Source organism: Pagrus major, chromosome 1, assembly GCF_040436345.1.
Source record: "Pagrus major chromosome 1, Pma_NU_1.0".
NCBI lineage: Eukaryota > Metazoa > Chordata > Actinopteri > Spariformes > Sparidae > Pagrus > Pagrus major.
Window position 1 is genome coordinate 1,125,509 of NC_133215.1, and position 23,568 is coordinate 1,149,076.

The 23,568-nt window shown below is 40.0% G+C and overlaps 2 protein-coding genes across 2 annotated transcripts in view; one reads left to right on the plus strand and one right to left on the minus strand.

Moving 5' to 3' along the window:
- The window catches only part of LOC141006168 (NACHT, LRR and PYD domains-containing protein 3-like), a 467,008-nt gene that overhangs the window by 230,193 nt on the left and 213,247 nt on the right, over positions 1 to 23,568 (plus strand). The window lies entirely within an intron of this gene.
- Positions 743 to 22,475, minus strand: LOC141008534 (NACHT, LRR and PYD domains-containing protein 3-like). The gene is made up of 11 exons (XM_073480984.1): positions 22,374 to 22,475; positions 16,811 to 16,947; positions 15,471 to 15,756; positions 15,015 to 15,083; positions 11,397 to 13,272; positions 9,707 to 9,880; positions 9,346 to 9,519; positions 8,985 to 9,158; positions 8,081 to 8,254; positions 1,768 to 1,814; positions 743 to 1,533 (listed from the first exon to the last, which is right to left on the minus strand). Exons 3-11 carry the CDS (start codon positions 15,742 to 15,744, stop codon positions 977 to 979), a joined length of 3,519 nt encoding a protein of 1,172 aa, XP_073337085.1. The 5' UTR covers positions 15,745 to 15,756; positions 16,811 to 16,947; positions 22,374 to 22,475; the 3' UTR covers positions 743 to 976.

Sequence of the window (23,568 nt, forward strand, 5' to 3'; positions counted from 1 at the left end):
GTGAAGTGTCGTAGTCCACTTAACATTTCTGGAGCTTCACAGTAAAACAGAATTGTTGTTTTTAATCTGAAAGGAGAAACGATATAAAGTCAGGCTCAGCCATCATCTCCTCCTGATGATATAAAGTCAGGCTCAGCCATCATCTCCTCCTGATGATATAAAGTCAGGTGAAGTGTCGTAGTCCACAGAACATTTCTGGAGCTTCACAGTAAAACAGAGTTGCAGCGTTCTGCTGAACAACTGAAGCAGCTGGAGATGATTTAAACATCAGATGTCTCCATGCAGCTCGTCTGCTGTGATGTCTGTAATGTAAAGTGATGTGAAAAGACGTTATTTCAATCAGGAGAGACACGTGAATGAGAAAGTCAAATGTTTATTCTGACAGATGATGTGAGATAATGAAGTGTTGACAGAAAGTCTTTGGCTCTTCGACTCTACAGGGAGATTTTGTAATGGAGGTCCGTCTGCACGTAGCAGCAGCTCTATCCACTCATATACACATATTTACAGATAATAACTCAAAGAAGACAAATGAGAAACTTCAATGATGAACCACAAATCAACTAAATAAAAGCTGTCTGAACAAAGATCATAATTATGATGATCTATATGCATGTGTGTGTGGAGCCTGATTTTATTGTATATACAGGCTGATTGTTGTGAGAAAACAATCAGATCACAAAGTTCAGAAAACTGAAATCTCAACGTTCAAAACATATTTAAAGAGATTTAAAACCACTGATGTGCAGCACATTGACCAAGAAGAGACAACACAACTAACCCACTTCTGTTCCTGTGATTTACAGAGAGAGAGTGTGTGTGTGTGTGTGTGTGTGTGTGTCCCCGTGTGTGTGTGTGTGTCCCCGTGTGTGTGTGTGTGTGTTCGTGTGTCTGTGTGTGTGTGTGTGTGTGTCTGTGTGTGAGTGTGTGTGTCCGTGTGTGTGCCTGTCTGTGTGTGTGTGAGTGTGTGTCCCTCCTACAGAGACACTGAGGAACCAAACCCAAACCAGAACCCAGGATAAAGAGGTTGAGTGAATGTGGTGTTGAAGGTGTGGAGGTGGATCAGTGAGTCAGAGGAGACTCTGTAGAAGGACAGAGTGCCAGCAGGACAGTCCACATACACTGCTACTCTGTTAGAGACAGAGGAGGAGGAGGAGGAGGAGGAGGAGGAGAAGAAGGAGGAGGAGGAGAGGTCTGTTCTTCTCTTATTGTGACAGACAGAGTAACGACCATCATCATCAGAGCAGTCCAGACTCCAGGACTGATTATTCTGTCCAAACACACAGTCATCTCTGTCTCCTCTCCTCCCGATTCCTCTGTAACTCACTGATATATCAACCCTTCCTCTCCACTCGACCTCCCAGTAACAGCGACCAGTCAGACCATTTCTACACAGCAGCTGAGGCCACTCAAACCTCTCTGGATGATCAGGATATGGCTGCTTCTCTCTCACACGTGTCACCTTCCTGTTGTTGTCAGACAGTTTGAGCTTTGTGTTCACTGTGTTTGTGTCCACTGTGAGTTCACAGACATCTGATGGAGAGAACAAGACACAATACAGCAGCAGTTTATCATCTAACACAGCTGATGGTTTATTTGTTGCTTTATTAACAGACTGACTGTTAATTAGATCAAAACTTCACAATGACTCATCTTTTTGGATCTTCTTTCAAACTGACAGTTGAATGCAGATACACAAGCTTTAGATTTAAACTACTTTAACATGTGCTGCCTTGTTTTCATCAGTCAAAGTGAACACACACTTACACTTCCTCACACCAGGTTTCAGCCTCTGCTCTCCACCATGTTCCACCCTGGAGGAAGAAACAAAGTCAGAATGAACCTTCTTCCACTAAAGACATTATCTCTTTGATTCCATGTTTCACAATTGTCAGTTCAGCAACATTATCCAGCTGTCTTCACTGATAAATGGTCAATTTCCCAGAATTCCTCATCATTACTATTGTTATGACTGTGGTCATAGTTTGTGTCGTTTGCTGTGTGTTTTGCTGTCTGTGTGTGTTTTTGATTTTATATGCAAATAGGAGTGTGCCATCGCCAAGAGGTGATTGGTGGAGAGAGATCCGATCCTAACCCGTGATTGGCTGCAGCTGATGGCACCCAATATATAAGGAGCCAAGATGGCGGCTGTCAAAGAGCGACAGCACTTCCTCATCCTCCTCCTCTTCCAACCAGCCACATGTCCATTTGTAAAAGCCTTGGGTGGAGATCGACAAGCTTTTCTTTTGTTTGTTTAAATAGTAAGGGTGGACTGCCCTTTCATTTGAACGTGTTTTCTCCTGTTTTTTTCGTTAGTGAGGGAGGTAAGTTTATTGTGATTTTGGTTTTTGAGCTAAGAGATTTATTTTCCCAGATAGAGGTGTTTTGGTTATTGTTTTGGCCTTGGTCCACCCCGAAGTTGCTTCCTTAGTTATATTTATAGTTGTTGATCCATTAAGTTATTGTAAATAAACTATTCTATTGTATATAAAAACTTGTGAGTGGCTGTTTGGGACTCGGGGAAGATTGGGGACCCGTTTTCATGTTGCGCTCTAGGCTGGGGCGTAACACTATTGTCTGCACTGTCTCCTCTTTCACTGTCGAGCAGCTCGATGAAAGTTTCAGTCACATCCACATCTTCTCATTACCTCATGTACATTGTAGATCAGCAGGTTGGAATGTTAATTTCTGAACGTTAAGTCATTATAAATGATAAAGAGTGGCTCCTCAAGTGAATGTGTTCACCTGCTGTATGACTGATAATGACTTATTATCCTTTGATCAGAAAAACTCACGTTTCAGCCAAGAAGTGAGACCGATTTAAAAACTCTTCAGATTTGTGAGTCCAGTCAACACTTCCAAAGGAAATACAAAACTCAGTAGCAGGCACTAATGGGTTCAGTCTCAGAAAAATAATGGTCTTAAAAAAACAAAAAAACATGATGTGGACGAGAGGCTGAAGAAATGAACAGGACGAACGCTGAGTCAGCAGGTGAGCTCCTCTCAGCTGCTTTAAATACAGCAGACAGAGTCAACAGACCAGAGGAGAAGACACAAATATAAAACTTTATACAGCTTCATTCATGTTTCAGGAAACTGTGACGCTTCATTCTTGTCTGCTGACATATTTAGTTGTTGTTGACGTCAGTGGTTACAGATGTTCTGTTCAGTTCAGACTGACGGACTCTGTACAGATGAAACTGTTTTCAACTGGAAATCAGTCAGACTAGTTTAAGAAACAGATCTTTTGTTCTTTCTCTCGCTCAGTTTGTGTCAAACATCAGTTATTAACTGCAGGCAGCTTGTTTTAATGTTATTGAGTATTTGACATGTTGTGGCTGAAACTGTCGTCTTAACAGAAAGCTGTGAACACAATGTACAAGATGATTAGAAACTTCTGCTCTCTGCTCAGCTTTAGTCGCATGCATTCACTTCATCATACACAATATGCCTCAACTGCAAGTTTCAGTTAGAAACATGATGAGAAATCAGTAATAAGATGATTGAATAAAAAGAGTTTCTACCAGACAGCTGACATGTAATACAGCGACAGAATGTGACTGACATGGAGAAAATATCCAACAAGAAATGTTTCTCAAACCAAGAATAAACTTTTGAGCCAAAATAAATTAGATATCTACAATTTCATGACAACTGAGAAAAGTCAATCTGCTGACGAGGAACAAGTAATAATGAACTTTGAAGTTTGTATTCTGGTTATTTATCGCTGAACTATATTTGTCATAAATTCTGTATCGTAGTCGTCATTAAATGATCAGCAGCAGATGGTGGTGTGATGTTAGTCTTTTTTTTTTCTTTTTTAGTTTAGTTTATTTCGAACATGTAAATAAAAAAAAGAGAAAAACATTATCAGACAAAATGAAAAGACATGCACCAGTCAAAGACAAGTGAAGGAATGAAAGAAAAGCAAGAGAAAAGAAAAAACAAAACAAAACAAAAACATGATTCCTCTGTTCCCATTCATCATCCCAATTATTAGACATAATTATAGTAGTCATGATACATATAATGACATGTAATGGCCTATTTATTTACTCCTACATTAAATACCCATATCAATGTGCATCATGTGCGTACTCCGACACACACACACAGACACACACACACACACACACACACACACATGCACACACACACACACACACACACACACACACACACACACACACACACACACACACACACACTGTATAAACAGAGACAACATAAAAATCTGTAACAAATGAAGTGGATGAATAAACAGTGAACAGCTGGTGATATTTAAACACCTTCCTCACTCCTTTAGCGCATAAACATCTTTTCCTTATATTTCTTTTTGAACTGTTTTATGGTCGTGCATTCTTTTAACTCCACATTCATACTGATCCATAGTCTTACTCCAGCAACACAAACACAACAACTTCTCATTGTGGTGCACACCCTCAAAGTTTTGAAATTATATTTTCCCCTTAAATTATAACCCCCTTCCCTTTCTGTGAATAGTTTTTGAAGTTTTTCCAATAATAGATGATGTGTTGCCCTAAATATTACTTGTGCCGTTTGAAATGCCACTTGGTCTTTGACTTTTAGTAGTTTTGACTGTAGGAATAGTGAGTTAGTGTGATCCCAATATCCAGCTTTATGAATGTATTGTGTTGCTTTCTTCTGAAGTATGACCAGTGAGTGTAACCTGCTTCTGTAGTTACTGCCCCAGATCTCAGCACAGTAGGTGAGATGTGGAAGGACTAGTGAACAGTATAAAGTGTGATGTCTTGCTCTGTTTAAAACTGCAGTGGTCTCTGAGACTTTTTGTTGTACGAGCTTGATGTGGGATTTCCAGTTAATTTTTTCATCTATTGTCACCCCAAGAAATTTAATTTCATTTACCCTTTCAATCACAACACAATAAAACTTTTATCTGTATATTATTCTTCCAGCTACCAAAATGCATTATTTTTAGTTTATTAATAATTTATTTTCATTAAACCTTAATTTTAGTTCATCCAATTCTGTGGTGACATTAAGCATTAATTGCTGTAAATCATTACCAGAGCAAAACAAATTTGTACCATCAGCCAAATTGGCTATTTTTTACTATTTTTGATTTTACCTTTATATTTCACCTTAAAACTGTTTACCTTGCCTTTTTTGGTGTCATTTTTTTTTCAGCACAATCTCACATGTGTGACTTTACAGTTATTTTTTCATTTCGACATACTGTATTAACACACTGGACCTAAAATCACACAAGAAACATAAAATCCAAGTAGGAAAAGTTTGATTTTTTACTGTTAAAAAAACAAACATGTTTAACGAACAGTTTTTAAAATTTAGAATGGTAATATAAATTGTTGTTTGCTAAATTTGTACATAAGTTTTTGAAATTTACAAAGTTATATACAACTCTTTACATTAAAATGCAGGCATTGCCTCAGGCTCTGCGTCTCCCCCAGCTCCTTCCAGCTCAAAGAAGAGCTGCTCTGCCTCCTCCACATTCAGTAGTCGCCTCATTGTTTTGACACACAAAACAAAAAAACGACTTCACTACACACTAAACACACTACATTACACTACACACTAAACACACTACACACTAAATATACACTCAAAACATGCTACAAGTCACAAATCTCTCAAATCTCAAAACTTGCTATTGCTATAAACCTGCTAGCTCCTCTGTATCTCTGTCTCTCTTTCGCCACCGTCACTTCCTCTTCCTTAGCAACAAAATGCCATTTTTTGATTGGTTGATATGGTGCATTTTTCTGACAATAGGAAGGGGAGTGTCAAGTTTTTTGCTTGCAAGCACTTTCTGCCTGCAAGCGAAGCCGTTTTCACCGTTTCTTCCTGCACCAAACGTGACGACAATATTCAGGAAAAAGCATTGTGTAAATTATTTATCATAATGTACTGCTGTAATAAACATTGAACTTAGGTTCCTATCAATAAAATTGTCCTTCCATCCATCAGGAGTTACTTGATCAGGAACTTTGTCCGCTACATCAGGTCCCACATTAACAAAGAATTCATTGAATTGTTTGACAACATCAGTCATGTTATAATTTTCTTTGTCATTGTAGTGTCTGAGTGTTTCTTATACCTCCTGAGCTCTGAGTGACAGGACAGGATGGGACATGACCAGATGCTTCCCTTTAAGTATATGTGGGAAGGGGACAACATAGAGGTCTCATGTCCAGGATAACAACACATTAGTCCTGTAGTGTGCGTCAGAGAATAGCTAAAGGAAGAGGACTGACTAGTTCAGAAGTTCAATGTATACATTTCTATCTAAGGATAGAGAGACTAACATCAACATAGTCACACACACACCTCCACGTACACATATTCCCTTGAGAGAGAGATGTTATGCAGACCCATCCTTTTCCAACAGGATAGAGGGGCCATCAGTTCCCCAAAAGTAAACAATTACAGAAACAGGCGGGCCTGAGCAAATGAACTCTAAAAAGGACCTGCACACCAGAGAACGGGGGTGATTTTGGTTGATCTCCTAAGACTGAGGGTCCGAGAGGATTTCTGATAGAGCAGAGGACAAAGCATTTTGGGCATCACTTTGCCGAGATTTGAGAATACCAGGGAGTGGCCACACTCTGGTTCGGACGCTGGCTTGAGATCTGTTTCAATAAAGATTGCTCTATCATATCCACCCAGCCTTGCCTCCGCAGAATTTTTTATCAACATACTACACGCCGACACCTTTGGAGGAGAACAGCCCATACACTTCATCATCACATAAAAATATTTCGGATAACTGTCCTGTCATGGTCTGTTCTTTATCACCTTATTTAGTATGTTCCATAGTTCATTCAGTAGTTTACCATGATAATCTCTTCTGCTGATCCTTATAATGTTAATTAGCTTATTTTATATGTTTTATATTTAATTTCTGCCTCCTTAGTTCTCTGTCTCATGAATTCTTTGTAAAGTGTGTTTTTCTTTTTACAGGCATTTTGTATTCCCTTTGTAATCCATGGATGATCCTTATACTTTGATTTCTTCTTGATTGATCTTACAGGACAATTGTTGTCATATAACTCTTTAAATGTTTCAAAAATGAATCATATGCCCTATTCACATCGCCATCATTATATACAATATCCCAGTTCTGTGCCAACAAATCCTTCTTAAATATATTTAGTGATTCTTCTGATTTCACTCTTATGTACACTGTCTTTTCTTTGTCTGACTGATGACAGGAAGATGGTCACTGATGTCACTAAGTAATATTCCACTAATTGTTTTATTTGAAATATCATTTGTAAAAATATTATCACTAAGAGTGGCACAGTGGGAAGTTATTCTGGTGGGTCTGGTGATTGTTGGATATAAATTCATGCTGTATTATTGTATTGATAAAATCGTTTGTCATTTTGTGATTATTAGGGTTAAGGAGATCAATGTTAAAGTCCCTACAGATGAAACTCTTTTTATGACTTTTCTTTATAAATATTTCTTCCATCCAGTCTTTGAACAATTCAATATTGGACCCTGGTGTCCCATATATACAGAAGTGCACTTTTGTGTTGTCCATATATATTTCTATCCTTATGCACTCCAGTACATTATTAACATTCATAGACATGTTTTCCGACACCCTGAAGTTCAAATTGTTGTCCACATAGAAAGCTACTCCTCCCCCACCTTTGTTTTTTCGAACTACATGCATGAATTCATAGCCCTCCAGTTCAAAGTCCACACCTTTCTCTGTATTGATCCATTTTTCCGATATTGCAATGACGTTGAATGGATGTGTAAATTGTCTTAAGTATTCCTTGGTGTGTGAAGTTTGCATAGAGACTTCTATCATTGATGTGTATTACTGAGAGTTTTCTATCCTTATTAATGTGGCCATATTGCTCCGCTGCAGCCTCACTTGACAAGCAAGTGATGAGCACGATTCACACCATTTTGCCACACACGCTGCTCACATAGCCAGTGTGTCGGGCCTGGTACCGTCTTCACTGATATCAGCAGTGCTGCTGGTTCAGACTGTGAACCAACAGTCCTCAGCTTGTCAGTGTGACAGAGAAACAGTGTGTGAGCTCTTGTTGTCTGTTCATACCTGAGAGTGTCCAGTCTCCAGTCTGGATCCTCGAGTCCAGCCGACAGCAGCTTCACTCCTGAGTCTCCTGGATGATTGTAGCTCAGGTCCAGCTCTCTCAGATGGGAGGGGTTGGATCTCAGAGCTGAGGCCAGAGAAGTACAGCCTTCCTCTGTGATCAGACAGCCTGACAGCCTGGACACACACACACACACACACACACACACACACACACACACACAGGACAATGTATATTTATGAATGTATAGAGACAGACATTCTGTGAATTAAATCTGTGAACTGTGATTTTGTTGTTCTGTACACGCAACATCAACTTCCTGTCTGTTGGTCCTGGGAGAAGGATCCTCCTCTTCCTGAGGTTTTTTTCCCGGTTAAAAGGTTTTTTTAAATATGGGAAGTTTGCTTCACAGTCGAGGGTCAAAAGACAGAGGAAGTCGCTCACGGTACAGATTATAAAGCCCACTGAAGCAATGTGAACATGATTTTGGGCTTTATAAATAAAATTGATAGCAGACGTGATGTGACATCAGAAAAATATTGAAAATACAGCCAGCTGCACTGGAAAAGCTCTGTGCTGATGAGAGCAGCAAGACTGAATCCAACAGTAAAGTTGTGGAAAAAAAACAAAAACCCAACACCAAAACAGGGCTGTAAGATACAACAATTCAATTAATCAATTGATGAAAAAAACAAAACGGATTAGAGCTGACATGGTGATTGATGAATATAACTTTACTGTACATTAACATAAATTATTTAACCTCCGAAGGGCATTGTATACCTTTTACGAATAATACACAATGTCCAAAACTCCTACAATGTTTGATATACAGTATCTTAAGCACATTTTAACCAGATGCCAAGCAACATTTGAGTGATCATTTCATAGAAACTGAAGTCAGACCTGAGAGTCTCCAGTTTACAGTGTGGACTCTTCAGTCCAACAGACAGCAGCTCCACTCCTGAATCCTGCAGGTCGTTGTTATTCAGGTCCAGCTCTCTCAGACTAGAGGACTGGGAGCTGAGAACTGAGGACAGCGCTTCACAGCTTCCCTCTGACAGATTACAGCCACTCAGCCTGAAGAAGAAATGTAGAGGACATGTGAAGACTTTTCTGTCTGTTTGATTTAACTTGCAATTGTATTTTGATACAATCTGTTTACAGAGCAGTGTCTGAAAAGAAAACTGGTAAAATGACAGGAGACCAATGACAACATAAAGGAACAGTTATGGTTCACTCTGTACATGTCTTTTTTAATCCTGACCTGAGAGTCTCCAGTTTACAGTGTGGACTCTTCAGTCCAACAGACAGCGGCTTCACTCCTGAATCCTGCAGGTCGTTGTTATTCAGGTCCAGATGTCTCAGACTAGAGGACTGGGAGCTGAGAGCTGAGGACAGAGCTTCACAGCTTCCCTCTGACAGATTACAGCCACTCAGCCTGAAGAAGAAATGTAGAGGACATGTGAAGACTTTTCTGTCTGTTTGATTTAACTTGCAATTGTATTTTGATACAATCTGTTTACAGAGCAGTGTCTGAAAAGAAAACTGGTAAAATGACAGGAGACCAATGACAACATAAAGGAACAGTTATGGTTCACTCTGTACAGGTCTTTTTTAATCCTGACCTGAGAGTCTCCAGTTTACAGTGTGGACTCTTCAGTCCAACAGACAGCGGCTTCACTCCTGAATCCTGCAGGTTGTTGTTATTCAGGTCCAGCTCTCTCAGACTAGAGGACTGGGAGCTGAGAATTGAGGACAGAGCTTCACAGCTTCTTTCTGACAGATTACAGCCACTCAGCCTGAAAAAGAGTTAGTGATACTGTTTCTGTCATCCACAATACAAAATACATCACATTTCTGTAGAAACTGTTATTGTGTTGATGAGTCGTACAATCGAGCGTCTCGGGTGATCAATAGATGTTTAGACATGTTTAATGTTTTTCATTACACAGTTGTGAAAAGTTCTACTTCTATCAATTTCAGTGATTATATCCTCACGTTCAACTCGCTGTCCATGTCGTGTTTGTGTTTTGTGTCAGATTAAATTACTTGTCTATGGACATTCATCTTATCTTTGGGTTTGCCAAGATATTGCAAGTATGTACTGGAGAAAATGAGACACTGATCAAAAGGTTTCTTTACCTTATTGTCATCTATAGTTGTTAGTTTATAGTGGCATAATAAAACCACCATTAAAATGCTGAGGAAATAAATAATTGTATTTACCTTATATCAATTTAAAGACAGAAAAAGGTTTAAAACAAAGTAAGAAGTTATCTAAACACTGTTAAAAGAGAATTAAGAAAAAGTAACATAGGACACAGAATTTAGTAACAGAGAGAGATTTTGGGAAGAAGTCTGTCTCATTCTCACTTGTCTCAGTCTTTGAGGTCTTTGTTCTGAAGCTACTGCTCCACCACCTGGTCACTGCTTGTACCAGGTTACTTTCATCTCTGTCAGCAGATTGATAAAATGTACACTGATGTAAATTGCCTGTAACTTCAAACTCAAGGTACTTTTACCTCCAAACAGTACTTGTCTAAAATCCTTCAGTACATTAATTTTGTGTAAACGTGTTGTGTTTGCACATTAAACTGCAATTCAGTGTTTACCACTTAATGTTCCTCTGAACTCTCAGTACTGCTGTGTGTGTTTAGCTCCACTGGAAGCTTTTAGCTCTGTCAACTGTTACCTCTGTTAGCTCTCATGCTGTAGGGCTCGAAACAAACAGTGTCGTGTTGTCCCAATCTCAAACGAAATACTGAACGGACTATTTTGTTGATACTGCATTTTGATTCCGATTGTGAAATTGGAAGGCTCATTCTGATCGGTTATTGATGTAAAATCATGACACCCTTAAAAATACAAAATATTGAGCCTGCAGTCACTCTAGTTTTGCAAGAACAATCTCAGCAAAATGTTTTCGTTTTGACTCTGTTGTCTTTAGGATGCCGTGACTGTGTGCTTCAATATTTTTTATTTATAATTTGTTTTTGCTTCAGCTATGTCAAAGCGAAATCCACTTCTATGCAAGCTAGCCCAGTTGTTATAGCCTTGCCTCGGCAATGTGCATCAGTGAATTTGTTTGGCTATTCGTTCAAATATCAAAAATCCTTCTCCAGATTGACTCATCCACCTTTAAAAGAACTAAAATACAACAGATTTTCTTTTTCTTTCATGGCTGCATTAATGTGCAGAGGTACAATGAAACTAATGAAACAATGCAGGTTTTTCAATTGATCAATAAATCAGAATCAAGAAGACTATTAAGTGTTGACACTACATACGGTAACTATCAGTGATCTGTTCACTTACAGAGCTTTGTTGGAGGCTTTGACCACTGGCAGCAGCCTCAGAAGAGCCTCCTCTGAAGCAGAGTATTTCTTCAGGTCAAACACGTCCAGATCTTCTTCTGATGACAGTAAGATGAAGACCAGAGCTGACCACTGAGCAGGAGACAGTTTATCTGTGGAGAGACTTCCTGATCTCAGGTACTGTTGGATCTCCTTCACTAGAGAACCATCATTCAGTTCATTCAGACAGTGGAACAGATTGATGCTTCTCTCTGGAGACAGATTCTCACTGATCTTCTCCTTGATGTACTCAACTGTTTTCTGATTGGTCTGTGAGCTTCTTTCCTTTTTCAGGAGGCCTTCAGGGAGAGTCTGATTGGTCTGCAGTGAAAGACCCAGGAGGAAGCGGAGAAACAAGTCCAGGTGTCCATTTGGACTCTGTAAGGCATTGTCAATAGCAAACCTGTGGACCTCTGTCCTTGATCGTTTGCTGAAAAGCTTTCGCACATGTTCGAAAAAAGTTGGTGGTGGCGCTGGTTCAGACATCACATTCTTGTTTTTGTTAATGAGTGACATCTCTACATACAAAGCTGCCAAAAACTCCTGAACACTGAGATGGACGAAGCTAAACATCTTGACTTCATCACTCTTCCTCCCACGTTCCTCTTTAAAGATCTCTGTGAACACTCCCGAGAACACTGAGGCTCCTCTGACATCAATGCCACTCTCTTTCAGATCTGTTTCATAGAAGATCAGGTTGCCCTTTTCCAGCTGGTGGAAAGCCAGTTTTGCTAATGACTTAATGTACCGAATGCACTTTTTTTGGTCATACTTTTTTGGGTCATATTTCTTCTTTGTTTGATGAATCTGAAACCTCAAGAACTCTGCATACATCTCAGTCAGGGTCTTGGGCAGCTCTCCTCCCTCTCTGGTCTTCAACAAATCACCCAGAACTGTAGCAGTGATCCAGCAGAAGACTGGGATGTGGCACATGATGTGGAGGCTTCGTGATGTCTTGATGTGGGAGATGATTCTGCTGGCCTGCTCCTCATCTCTGAATCTCTTCCTGAAGTACTCCTCCTTCTGTGGGTCAGTGAACCCTCTGACCTCTGTCACCACGTCAACAAAATCCGAATGAATCTGATTGGCTGCTGCAGGTCGTGTGGTTATCCAGAGGCGAGCAGAGGGAAGCAGATTTCTCTTGATGAGGTTTGACAGCAGCACATCCACTGAGGTGGACTGTGTCACATCAAAGTCTGTGTCCTGGATTTCATCAGTCGAGCAGTTCAGTTGGAGGCGGCTCTCATCCAGTCCATCCAAAGCAAACACTAGTTTGAATTTACTCTTGTCATAGTTGGTGTTTCCTGATGACTGCAGAGCTGTAAAGATATGATTCAGAGCCTCTTCCTTGATGTCTCTGGTCTCTCTGATACATTTATGGATCAGCTCGGTCAGACTTAACTTTTCACCCTTCCTTAAGTTCAGCTGGCGGAAGGTAAAGGGGAATATGAGATGCACATCTTGATTGTTTTCTTTGTTAGTCCAGTCCAACACAAACTTCTGGACAAGAAATGTTTTGCCAATTCCTGCGATTCCATTGGTCAGAACTGTTCTTATGGATCTTTCTTTTCCAGAGGGGGGTTTGAACATGTCACTGGGTTGAATTGATTCCTCTGTTGTTGGCTTCACCTCCATCTGAATGACCTCATGCTGTTTGTTGAGGTTTACGTCACCCCCAGCTGTGACGTACAGCTCTGTGTAGATATCAATCAGAGGTTGCTCATCCTTCCTCTGTGCCCACCCCTCTTGTGCACAATTAAACATATCCTTGAGGTTTGACTGAAGCATGTCTTGGTAATATGAGATGGGTTGTGGCTCTGGTACTGGAACGATCTCATCTGAGTGACAAATAGAAACAAAAAACAACTGAAATGCAGGATTTTGAAATTACAGTGGGAGCAAGATGTCTATGGAAACTATTCTAGCAGTATATTTGTAATTGTGTTACAGTAAGCTATCTTAACAATAGTATTTGATCACATCATTCTCTCATGTACCCCAACAACATATAAATCTATCCGGCAGGGAGCTGGTCAGTACAACCACAGCCCTGGACTGGTTACCACTGAGCAGCTGTTGGTGTTGCTGCCAGCTTCTGGTTGAAATGTCACAAAGAAGTCCTGTAGCATCAGCTTTAATATTCTCCTTCTGTCTATATAGATATGTAGACTCACACTCTCTTGCAGGTCCAGAAGTGTTCATTCTCAATTTCTTTTACTCTTTCTTGTTTTGAGGAATCACTTGATGATGTTTAAATACCAATATCATTCAAACCACCCCCAATAAAGACCGGCACTACTGGTTTTTATCATAACTGAGCCTGGTGGCTCCACTCAACAAAAAGGATGCAGGCCTTATCTGAACCACAGATGAGCTCAGCTAGCTTTCCACTGTCACTCCACTCAGTCCTCACAGTTATCAACCACTTTGACTTCATGGTCGGGTAAACCCCACCTCTCAGTTGAAAACCATGCACTGAGCTGACAGTCAGTTTCAGTTCATTCAGTCTGACAAACAGACACAGGCACAAGCTAACAAAACTGCTTCAGAAATAATGGTTATTATTCAGTGTCCATCATGGCCTCCATGAAAAGAGTTGCACTCTGATCTCTTCTTCCTCTACACTCGACTCCATCTCTGCTGTCTGACCTCCGGCCTGCTCATACTACGTAAGACCCGCCCTCTGAAGAATAGCAGCCAATCAGAAATTACAAATGACCACCTGCAACTATGACACCATACTTCTATAAGAATATTAGGAGTTGGCCACAAATTCTCCTCTATGGTGCCAATAAACCACTGGAGAAGAGGAGCATGCAAACGATAGAAAACCATGTGAAAACATGACGATGATATAATATTTGTGTTTGATGTATTAATGTGAGGAAGGTTACAGTCTCCTCATCACTACACACAGATCTGATGTTTTTCATCTCTTCCCTTGAGGCTTGAGTTTCAGTCACATTCTGAATGTAAGTTATCATATACTGTATTTACTGAGTCGTCATATTTTCTTGTTATCGATTCACCAACTTTTCCTACTCCGACATTTTTGTGATGTTTTGCACCTTTATAATACGACACAGACTGAAATGTAAATTTCAATCACTATTTTGAGCTGATGAGCTTCCTGGCTGCTGTAGCTGCAGTAGAGACGGAGTTTGATGCAGATCTGATGGTTAACTGCCTCCTGCAGCTCAATCCACTGTCACAACAGTCCCACTATAGTTTTAAATCCTCCTGACAGCTCACAACCACATACAAAATAATCTAAAAACTGATGTTACAGTCTACAGTACCCAAGGAAAAAACATTCAAGACCTTTGTAGATGGATTTTAAGACTTTTAAATAGCTTCTAGGGTCTTTATGAAGAAACTGAATTAAATGCTTTATATGCAATGTCTTTCAGAGCTGCAGATACTCTGATACTGCTTCAAATAAAGCTCATCAAGTACTCCTGTCTCTGCTTTCACTCAGTTATAATGCAGTCAGTCTTACTAACTTTTAACTTTTCCGAACTAAAAACTAAACTTTGTCTTTCAGGGCTTCCATACATACCAGAGAATACAGCAGCTTTACCTTCACTCTGAGAGGAAGAAGGTCCTCTGTTCTCTGAAGTCTCTCCAACATCACTGACACTCACTGACACTGAGAGAGAGGTGAAGAGAGAGATTATGGCTGGTTGCACCAACAAGGATTCATTTAATCTAAGATCAGATCTAATCTGAGTTCAGTAAAACCAGGTTTAAAATGAGTTGATCCAGATTTTAAATTAGGCAGAGCTCTGTTGCACCATTAAAATGAATCTCTGCTCAGTTAAACAATGTTTATTTCTGTGAACCATCAAACCTCCATCCTCTCCAATAACAATTATTGATGCTTCAACCTTTTCTCCTAATTATGAAATCAGACCTCTTTGTTTCTCTTTGCTGAAAACAATGAGCTTCTGTACTGAGAGGCCTGTTCCTTTACAAGTATTGTGTCGTCGACTCTCTTCTTCTGAAAATGATATTAAAATTAAAAAAAGTGACTGACCTTCTGGTCCTGAGCTGTTGGCTGACAGACTCTGCACCAGGTCATTCCTCTGTATCTTCTCTAAAATCTTCTTGGTCACCTTCAGAGCTCCATCAAGTGTGAAGGTGTTCACCATCAGATCCACTGTGTCCCGTCTTTCTGCACTCTCCAGCTTGGACTCTTTGATGGGTTGGTAGCCTTCCAGGATGTCAGGCTGCTTCAGATACCATTTGAAATCCTCGAATTCTTTGACTTTTAGATCCTCCAGAGTGTTGAAAATGTCCTCTGGAGTCATCGTGGCTTCCTGCTAAAGACAGGCAGTGTTATCACCTGAAGGAAAACCAGCCAGGCTTCCAGCAGCTGGGAAACATCAGTGAAGACCGGTCTTAACTCTTGAGAAGCTGCTGCATTTATTATCTGACACACTGCGACCTGCACTGACAACAGACACAAACTGCTAACCTTTTTATTCTCTGCTCTGCTCGCAGTCATCGTCTCTTTTCTGACTCTCTCTTTTCTGACCACACTCTGCCTACGCACAGCGAGCACATGTTGATGATAACAACACAGAAACAAGCTTTGTTTGAGAAAAGACTGCTGATAAAAAAATATTCTACGTCAGAGATCAGACGACGAGACGACCCTGGTTGTACGGACTGACCAATCAGAGGTCTGCAGTGTTTTAACTCCACCTGTTAGTATCAGATCAGTGTGCGAGCTACGTCAACAGGACAGTAACAAACGAGACACCATGTTGGTCCCGTTTTAAATATACACGGCTCACGAGTGGCATTCGTCCAATCAGGTGCAGCCAGTGAGTGTTTGTGTGGTTGTTCGACGGTGAAGACTGTTTTGGTCGAGTGTTCAAAGCTGGGAAGCGCCCTGTGCTCTTGTGTCACATGACGCCCCTGTGGACACCAAGACTGAACATAATGGTGAGTTTGCAGCCTGAACACATTTATAGTCTAATAATGTTTATTTTCAGGCCTCGGCTGGACAATAAAGTTGTAAAGCAACATTACAACACGGCTCTCTCGAATAAAACTGTGAGCTAACGTTACTGTTACATGTTGGGAGATGATGTGGTGATAAGAGTGATAAAACACACAGCAGGACCTGACACTCCCTCATCTCTCAGCAGTAAAGTCAGCTCAGATTAACATCAGTAAATTAAATTGGACAAAACACAAAAAGACTCATTTTGTTGAGAAAGTCACATTTCATAGAATAACGAGTGAGTTAATTCATGAATATTCAGAACTTAAAATAGTGTTCACTCAGTTCATCACTGCTCTCATCCACAAGTTCATGTTGTAGTTTCTTCATCAAAGGTGTGTCATGTTACCTGTCAGAGTTCTCACCTGTTAAAGTCCAGATGAGGTCAAAGAGTCATTCTTCCTTCGTCTGCAGACACTGAAACCCAGAAACCCAGTGTGAGCTGTAGTGCTGCCAGTCAGCAGCAGGTGTCAGTGTTACAGAAGGTCTGTCAGTCAGCGCTCTGATGGGAGAGATTTCACAGCAGTTAGACACACTGACAGAGATCCAGAGTCCAAACTGCAGGAACAATGAAGCCCGAAAAGAAGAAGAGAAAGAAAAACAGCTGATTATTGAATGAGGGAGAGAGAACAGTCTGTAAACTCATGACAACATGTGACAAACACAAAGTGCATCAACAAAGAGACAGAGAGGTGGACTGAAACCAACCAGCAGATATCTGACACACATTTACAATAAAGCTGTCTCTAATATCTGGATCCCTTCATGACACGACTACACTGTCAGAAATGGAGGATAACATGTTGAATTTACTTATTCGACAGGCTTAAACTTTCTGAAGGCACTGAGTCACATGACAAACATACAGAGCTCTGACTGGAGGAAACTACTGAAGCTTTATGACAACAAATTCACTAAAAGACTTAATTCAAGCGTCTCACAGTTTGAAGTTTCTGGCTTCACTGTAATATCTAAGAAATGAATGAAATGACATTCTGTCTTTTGTCTGCTGGATTCTTTAAAGGCTCTACTAATATACTTTGGCTGTTTTGTGTCCTTCAGTCTTTCAGAGGATTCCAGTTTAATGGAGTCTTAAGGTTGAGCCCTGTCTCAATTTTAATATCTAAGGCTAGAAACATGAAACCAGTCTAAACAGTCAGTATTGGACGTGTGGAAGATCCTCGATTCTAAGATGCATCGCAGTTCAGACCCGGGAGATTCTGCATCGATGCAGTGACAGAACATTATCAGGAGTTTGCAGCCTGAACAAAATTACAGCCTACTAATGTTGATTGTTGATTGTCTGACCTTCGGCTGGACGATAAAGTTGTTAATTACATTGCAACATCACTCTATTGCATTGCACTGTGGGCAAACATTAGGCTGATGTTACTGTTATATGTTGGCAGATGTGGTGGAGGGAAGCAAAGGTGCTGTCAACTCTCCCATCCACCTCTGAGAGAGGTGTGTGCAGCGGTCATGTCTGTGATGTTTGACACATTCAGTAGGTGTCCTGTCTCACAGCTGCTATGTGAAAACTATGTTTTTGTAGGTTTCAGCAGTCGTGTAAAGCATTGCAGATGCATTTCAGTTCAGTTTAATGTTAATGTACTGAGGCGGGTCACACTGATACAGGTACCGAAACAATGCAGCGTTTTATATTTGTAAAGGACTTTCTGAATAAAAAGGGAATTTAGATTGAACTGACCGCTTGTATTGGCTGAGGACGATACATTGAGATGCAGTGAGAATCGTTTTGTATTTTAATCGTTGACAGAAGATCTTAACCCTCTGGCCTTGTTCAAAATCACTACCCTCTCAGCTTGTTCGTGGCCAAAAATGGCCACCAACAGATTGAGTCTGTAATTTTTTTAGATTTTTTGTGTTTTTTGCTGCTTTTACTGCATAAAGTTTTTAACCCCTCAAATGCCAATTAGTTTGAACAATGCGCTTGTTGGAAAACTACTACAAAAATGACCACTGCCTATCTTCTCAGTGCTACCGGTTTTTCTTGTATTATCAATAACACAGTCTGAGATATGTAACTGATTAACAACAACACTGATTATTATGCATTGTTATTTTTGTGCAGGGAAGGCAAAGTAGATAAAACTCCCTCTCAGCTTGTTCGTGGCCAAAAATGGCCACCTACTGTTTACATTTCCAAAATGCTATAAAATTAATATATATATATAAAGAAAATTCCACTTTTACTGACTTGATTTTTTAAATTTGCATCAGTCCTGGTCATGAAAACTAAAATCTCATTCAAATTCTGAATTTTAACCCTTTAAATGTCTGTTAGATCACATAATGCTAATGATTTATAAAGGGAGAAAAGCATAAAATCACATTGTTTTTACCAAATAATACATGCTACCTGATTTATTCTTTAACCATCATTGCAGCTTAATGTGTGTCAACAATAAGCAGTATCAATGATTTTTATGCTTCATTAGTTTTTTGTGCAGTGACAGAAAAACATAAAAACTCCCTCTCAGCTTGTTCGTGGCCAAAAATGTCCACCTCCTGTTTACATTTCCAAAATGCTATAAAATTAATATATATTTTTTTAAAAATCCACTTTTACTGACTTAATTTTTTAAATTTGCATCAGTCCTGGTCATGAAAACCAAAATCTCATTCAAATTCCGAATTTTAACCCTTTAAATGCCTCTTAGATCACATAATGCTAATGATTTATAAGGGAGAAAAGCATAAAATCACATTGTTTTTACCAAATAATACATGCCACCTGATTTATTCTTTAACCATCATTGCAGCTTAATGTGTGTTAACAATAAGCAGTATCAATGATTTTTGTGCTTCATTAGTTTTTTGTGCAGTGACAGAAAAACAAAAAAACTCCCTCTTAGCTTGTTCGTGGCCAAAAATGGCCACCTCCTGTTTGCTTCTACAAAACACTATATACTGAATATTTGCTTCTTTCACTGGTTAATTTTTTTAATTTGGCATCAGTCCTGATCATGAAATTTTAATCAATTCCAGAATTTTAACCCTTTAAATACCAGTTAGACTATATATTTATATATTACCACTAACTTTCCAGGGGGAAAGTTGTCATTTTTTCACCATATGATTGATGCAACCCAATATTTCTCTATCATTGCAGGTCAGTAACAGTAACAAAGATTATTATTTTTTTTGCATTATTACTTTTTAGCAGTGACAAAAAAGACAAAACTCCAATGTTGCATGTGAGGGGCCAAAAATGCCCATTTTGTTGTTGTTTTTTTAGAGAACGACAGAACAACAACAGCATGTGCGTGTTTGTGTGTCAGAGAGAGAGAACGTTAAACAGTGTGTTTCTGTGTGTGTGTGTGTGTGTGTGTGTGTGTGTGTGTGTGCGCATGCTCAAGGGCAGCAGGATGTGCAAACCACAGCAGAGTGGTCCTTGCGGACACACTTTCCACAGTTGGAGCAAGTGGTTGCCGTTCTTCTTCTTCTTTGGGTGCACAGTTCACACCTTCTCCTACTTTTGTTGGCGGGCTCTGGGTCACACTCTGATTCACCCTCTTGTATCCCGGTAACAATGGCAGCAGCAGCTGCTGAGTGTGGGGGACATGGCCGAGTGTAGCGGTAGAGGGGCATCGTAGCACGAAACATGGCCCGTCCTGTCTTGGCATCCCACATGCCACGTGTTGCTTCATGTCTTGAGCAGTAGACGCCAGCCAGAATCAGAATCCCAATGTAGGCTCTCATCTCCACTTCATCCACATCCCTCCAATCCTCAAACCTTCGCCTCCCATGCATGTTTGTGTGGGTGCACAGCAGCTGAATGATCTCCTCTGTTATAAACAGGTCAAAGGCAGACCTCAGGTTGCTGATGCGGGCAACTGCATACAGGGTGGGCCCTGGGGTGATACCAGTGGATACTGGATTATAGTGCAGGGTCTCTTCAGGAGTGGGAAACCACATAATTTTCCTATGACGAGACATCCACGCACCCGCCAGCTCCTCTGTCTCTGCCATCAGCTGCTCGGCCTCCACCGCTGTGTCTGTATCGTCCTCTTCCCCTGAGGAAGAGGAATCAGGCACTGGCTGGTTCTCATCATCCGTGGTGTTGCTGTCATCCTCTGAGGAAGGTGTCCCCTCATCTTCAGGAGAGGACGCATCCTCATCTTGGGCAGAAGATGTCTCCTCCTCAAGCGCAGAGCATTTCTCCCCATCTTCACTCTCCGAGCCCATCACATAGTGAAGTGCGTCAGTCAGTGAATATGACCTTCTCGCCATCTTGCCAGAGAAAGAATGACCTGGGAGCTGTTAGGCTCACTTATAGCATTAGTACTGACTGCACCTGCATAAACTCCAGGACGGATTTATAAACAGTGTCAGACTTTGTTTTTGTTTCCCCCGAGGGCAGAGGTCAAGATGACCTGTGATCCTTTTTTTTTTTTGGAGAGCAGCTATTTGAGTATGTAAGGGCTATTGTGTAGTTGTGTGTGGAATTCTTTTATGAAAAGATCAAAGCTACAGGTTTTTCAACCTGTGCATCAAAGCCAAGTTTGCCTTGGAAACTCAAAGCTCAATAGCCGGTCCCAAGAGAAATTCACTGAAACTTGGAGGTATGACACACTGTAATTTATGTCACTCTATCTTGCAAATACATATTTACAGGCACAATTTTTCTCATGCACAAACACACATCATTACCTGACATCCTTCAGATCACACCTATGTCAAAATTGTGTCATTCATTCGCTCCATTGGAGTGCAGTAAGCCATCATACGCCCCTAGTGGAAACTAAGAATATTACCTAAAATTGCTGCCTTGGCCAAAAATGGACAAATGACATAATCTGGTAGAAAACATTAAAAACTAAAATTTTCAAGTGTTGTGTTTAGAATGAAAGCCATTTTACCTAAATTATATGATTTAATACTGTAAATCACAAGGAATTAAAAAATGTAGTTTTCATGGGTTTCAATTGGCCAAAAGTGTCCACGATAGAGCCATGAGGTACAATTGGAGATATACAGTATAATATTGACATATTTAAAGAGCAGGTTTTGAAAATTAAAAAATCAGAAAAAAATCCAGACCCTTGGGAAATATCATTCCATATGCATTAACACAACTAAAATGGTCAACAAAAAGGAAGTGAGGTGGACACAAATGGCCAGCATAGAGTCCAGAGGGTTAATTGAATCCTGGGGCCAGTGAAGGCCAGTTCACACCTCAGACAGTATACGTCTGATTTTATGTTTTGTAAATGTTTCTTGTGTCTTTGAGTCAAAGATGAAAAAGTTTCCAGGCTGTCAGACCAGTACTGACACTCCCTCATCTCTGAGCAGTGAGTCAGCTCAGATTAAAATCTCACTTGTTTCCTGGTGCTGATTAAATTGAAGTCACGACTCTTCTCTGTTCTGGCGCCTCAGTGGTGGAACAAACTCCCGACAAACATCAGAACAGCAGAGTCACTTGCCATCTTCCGCAAAAGACCTAATTGTACAGACTTCACCTCGACCCTGCATAGCATGACTCGCTCCCACCCAAAAAAAAAAAAAATAAATAAATAAACGTGTTTGCACTTGTATGTTCTTACCCTCAGCGCTTAAATCATAGCACTTAGGTACTTAAGTTATCCTTGATAAATAGCAGCTACTATGCTCAGACAAGGGCTTGAAATTTGTTTCTATTTTTTTTCATTCTTACTTTATCGACAGTGATAAGTTGTGGTTTCTTTCTTGTGACATGAACATAAAAAGATTCATTTCAGCCGAAAAGTAACATATCAGAGAATACTTAGTGAATTAATTCATTAATAATTAAAACAGTAATTAACAGTGTTGAAAGGATTCATCACTGCTCTCGTCTACAAGTTCATCATGTATCCACAAAATATAACAAATGACAGCAGAGTTTCTTCATCAAAGGTGTGTCATGTTACCTGTCAGAGTTCTCACCTGTTAAAGTCCAGATGAGGTCAAAGAGTCATTCTTCCTTCGTCTGCAGACACTGACAGACGCTGCTGGTGTCTGTGTTCATCTGACCGACAGCCGTCACATCCTCATACCTTCAAATACAAATACAGACACGTCAATGACGTGAGAGCAGAAACCCAGTGTGAGCTGTAGTGCTGCCAGTCAGCAGCAGGTGTCAGTGTTACAGAAGGTCTGTCAGTCAGCATTCCTCACTGTGTAAAAATGACTTCTGAAGTTCAGTTGAAGAGTCACATGACAAACAAACATAGCTCTGATTGGAGGAAACTAATACCTCTTTCAAACTGGCTGAAAAACCCACTAACATCTGTCTTTTGTGTGCAATGTGAATGTATATCATCAGGATTGACTCCCGGGTCAGTTAACCCTGCAGTAATCCTGGTATTTATCTCCTCCGGCTCAGCTGTGATGTGACCACAACACTCTAAGTAAGAGGGAATATACCTTTTACTCACATAATCATAAGTCACACAGTAGAATTGATTATTTAATTATTTCTAAAGACCTGATTGAATCAGTAATGGATACTACAATAGGTGTCATAGCATTAACCCTCTAGGCGCCAGAGTTTATTTAGGAAAATATTCCGTTTGGATTTTAAGATTTCAAAAGGCTGTAGCTTGGAAATGGTGAGAGATAAATCCATAGTGTAAATGAGAAAAATATTCATAATGACCTAAACTTTATGATGGGAGAAAATTTAATCATCTAATTTGCATATTGTGACGTCACCAGGTGACTGAAAGTAACTTTCAGTAAAACTGATTTTTGAACATATTTACACAGAAAAAAAATATTTATATTGTCATCTCATCCTCAAAATAAAGGAACAGGAGTTTGATTGGAGTAAATTTACTAATATAATTTGTATGTCACCAGGTAAAATTCAGTAAAACGGAATTCTGAACATATTTACACAGTAGATTTTTTTCATTTCATTTCATTTTTTTCATAGATTTTTTTCATCCTCTCATCCTCAGAGTAAATGAACAGGAATCTGATAGGAGTAAATTTCCTAATCTAACTTGTAAAAAGAAAAGAAAACTCTCGCAGTGATCAGCGTGTGTTGCTTGTGTGACAGTGTGCGCAGCTGCAGCATCGTCAGTCACTCGTCTCTGACGAGCGATCGTCATCAGAGGGCAAATCGTCCCCTTCTGAA